Consider the following 3,165-nt stretch of genomic DNA (forward strand, 5'->3'; position numbering starts at 1 on the left):
TCTCATCATCTGATAGTAAACACGGGGTTTACTTTTTGCTACAAGCTGCCTGTTTGTGTTTTGCACTCTACAGGTTTAGGTTCAGGATCCAAGCTGGGAACAGACTATGAAAGAAAGAAGAACAAACTTCAACCGCTGGCTACTGGACTCATGATTGGTAAACACATTTCAAATACGAGTAAATATCCTGGCTTCACCTTAGTCAGGAACATCACTGGTGTTTTTGCAGGAGTGTCAGAGGAAGAGAATAAATTGATCGCTGCGACGAAAAAAGAAAAATACAAAGCGGAATTGTTGAAGCAAATCAATGAAAATAAGAGAAACAAAGTCAGGTAAGTTTTTTTGTTTTTTTTAAGTGAATTGAACACTGAGGGAAAAGTAAAGAAGGATTGAATACGTGTATCTGCCCTTGTTTGATAGAGGGAAAACACTTGAGGAGACGGTTGGTGTCACTGGAGCTACAAAAAAAGATCTACATAAAAAGGTAGAAAATAGCAGTAGGAAGTAATAAATAAAATAGGAAGTAATATATAAAATAGACTTATATATATATATATGGACAGAAACACCATTGTTTGTCTCTTCTGTGTGATGCTTAATGCTCTAGCTTCCTGAACAGGAAACTCAAAGGAATCCTTCAAGAAGCTCACAGGAGGACTTCAATGAACCACTGATGAAGTGTTCTGGGTTGGAAACTGGTGCACCTAGAGATGAGGCCTTGTTGGACCATTCCAGTGAAACGTCCCACAGGAACCTCTCACAGGGGCTGGGAGACATGGCTGTACCCAGGTAGCTCTCAGCTGTTCAATGGCACCATGGTAAAATGTTAGCTGCACAAAGCTCAGTCTTTTCTTACTCTACAGGGTTGCTGGTTTGGATCCTGTAGTTTGTCCTCTTTGCTACACTCCACTTCATGCATCTCATCCTTTATATGGGACTCTAGCATATGCTCCTCCTCATCCTGATGGGACTCTAGCATATGCTCCTCCTCATCATAATTATGGGACTCCAGCATATGCTCCTCCTCATCATTATGGGACTCTAGCATATGCTCCTCCTCCTCATCCTGATGGGACTCTAGCATATGCTCCTCCTCCTCATCATTATGGGACTCCAGCATATGCTCCTCCTCCTCATCCTGATGGGACTCTAGCATATGCTCCTCCTCCTCATCATTATGGGACTCCAGCATATGCTCCTCCTCCTCATCCTGATGGGACTCTAGCATATGCTCCTCCTCCTCATCATTATGGGACTCTAGCATATGCTCTTCCTCATCATAATTATGGGACTCCAGCATATGCTCCTCCTCATCATTATGGGACTCTAGCATATGCTCCTCCTCCTCATCATTATAATGGGACTCAAGTTCATCCACTTGATCCTCCTGACGGGGCCAGTTATCCTTTGGAGCCAACTCTTCCTGACAATCAAGGTAAATAAAGTATTACAACTATCATCATGAAAACACAGATAAAACTTTAAAATGAGATTTTAAGAATATTTTTAAATGAACTACATAAATTATTTTCACTCACACTCATTGTGATGAGTATTCTGCAGACTTTTGTTACCTTTGTTCTCACCATCTTTGCATTAATTAGGTGATGGCATTCATTAATTGTTACTGGGTGTAAATTAGATGAATTCACATTAAAGCAGTTTATATTCATTTATTAAAATGCTACAAAGGAAATGTGAAATGTAGGTGATATATTATTGAACATCATTTTTTTTTTTTTTAACAAATATTGCATACCTGTGTTTGTTTAATCAGATGCTCTGTGTAGAGAGACTTCTCAGTCTGGAAGGCCAATTGGCCAAAGATCATCTGCAGCTATTGAGTGAGTGTTCTCTGCATCTTGATGTCATCATACAGTGGTTTTATGACGTGTATCAAAAAGTTACCAATGTAAATCTCTATGTGATCACTTCCAACTTCCAGACTCTGTGCTGAGAATTCCAGGCAGCAGGGAGAAAGCAAACAGAGCCACTGGGAGGCTCTAAGACAGCAGGTGAATTCAGAATACATGCCATCATATAAAAGGCTACATCGTTTTGTAAACAACCTGTCTCACTGTATTACAGATCAATGAGAGAGAAAAGCTTAAAAAAATGAAGAAAATAGAGGAGGAGCGTTATAATGCTAAAATAGAAGCTGAGAGGATGGCCTACAATCCCTGGGGAAGGGGTGGAGGAGGTGCACCGGTCACAGACGAACAAGGCAACCTCCATAGTAAGTTGATGAGCTAAAGGTAGATGTGAAAAATAATCACTAGCCAGTTTCGTTTTGGAGATTAAGACCTTTCTTTGCCTTTAGGTGACTTGAGACAAATGCACAAAGTGAACAAGGAACGGAGCTTGTTTCCTCGGTGTCCCAGAGCCGGAGCTCACGTTCCTGTTTCCCGTCCTCTGTCAGGTAGTATTTTCTTTTGAATTTTCCAATTACACTTTGCATTGGCAATGTTTGTTTATATCTTTTATCTTTTGGGATTTGCAGCTCTCACTGGTGAGCGTTGCTCAGAACAAGTGAACAAGCACAACCAAGAACTGAAGCAGCAAGTAAGCATGCAAACAGTCTCGACAAATATTCAAACCTAACCTGGTTTCATCTACTCAGACTGACTGGAGATTTAATTCTTGTTATGTTCTTTTTAGATAGAGGAACGCCGTAGAAGGAAGGCTGAGGAGAAAGAGCGTGAGATGAGGGAGGAGGAAGAGCTGGATAAAAAGATAGAGAAGGAGAGGGCTCTGCTTCTGAAGATGTACGAGGAAGAACAAAAGTAGCTCAAGATGAAGGTCCTTAAAAAAGGAACTTATTAAATAAATTTTTAGCACAACTGTGGTTTATCATACAGATGTCTTTTGACATTTATTGTTCTTTCCAGTCATCCAACGCTGTAAAAACATTTCAGACACAAACATTCAGCAAAAGGTGTCTTTCATCAGACAGATTCCAAAATATGTTCATCAAGCTAGATTCAGTCATTAAATGGGTCCAAAAAGCAAACTTGAAACAACAATGTATTAAAGGGGACATATCATGCTAAATCCACTTTTTTAGCCCTTAAATGCATTTTGTTGTATATTTAGAGTGCTTAGAAGTACAGAAAAAATCAAATTAGTCTCTTCAGGTGCTCCGTAGATATCTTTATATTCTGTTTT

General features: G+C 39.8%; 1 protein-coding gene across 1 annotated transcript; it reads left to right on the forward strand.

The window, feature by feature from the left end:
* Positions 1 to 1,318: 1,318 nt before the first annotated feature.
* On the forward strand, positions 1,319 to 2,787 carry LOC114454524 (centrosome and spindle pole associated protein 1-like). Its single transcript, XM_028435073.1, has 7 exons — positions 1,319 to 1,435; positions 1,778 to 1,844; positions 1,946 to 2,015; positions 2,089 to 2,236; positions 2,321 to 2,419; positions 2,501 to 2,562; positions 2,659 to 2,787. Exons 4-7 carry the CDS (start codon positions 2,116 to 2,118, stop codon positions 2,785 to 2,787), a joined length of 411 nt encoding a protein of 136 aa, XP_028290874.1. The 5' UTR covers positions 1,319 to 1,435; positions 1,778 to 1,844; positions 1,946 to 2,015; positions 2,089 to 2,115.
* The last annotated feature ends 378 nt before the right edge of the window (positions 2,788 to 3,165 follow it).

The sequence above is a fragment of the Gouania willdenowi genome, chromosome 20 (genome assembly GCF_900634775.1).
Source record: "Gouania willdenowi chromosome 20, fGouWil2.1, whole genome shotgun sequence".
NCBI lineage: Eukaryota > Metazoa > Chordata > Actinopteri > Blenniiformes > Gobiesocidae > Gouania > Gouania willdenowi.

Bases quoted from the DNA above. Each gene is read 5' to 3' on its own strand.
- LOC114454524 (XM_028435073.1), top strand. From the start codon at position 2,116: ATGAAGAAAATAGAGGAGGAGCGTTATAATGCTAAAATAGAAGCTGAG. The intron at 2,237-2,320 runs GTAAGTTGATGA...CTTTGCCTTTAG, and splicing joins CGAACAAGGCAACCTCCATA to GTGACTTGAGACAAATGCAC. The intron at 2,563-2,658 runs GTAAGCATGCAA...TGTTCTTTTTAG, and splicing joins ACCAAGAACTGAAGCAGCAA to ATAGAGGAACGCCGTAGAAG.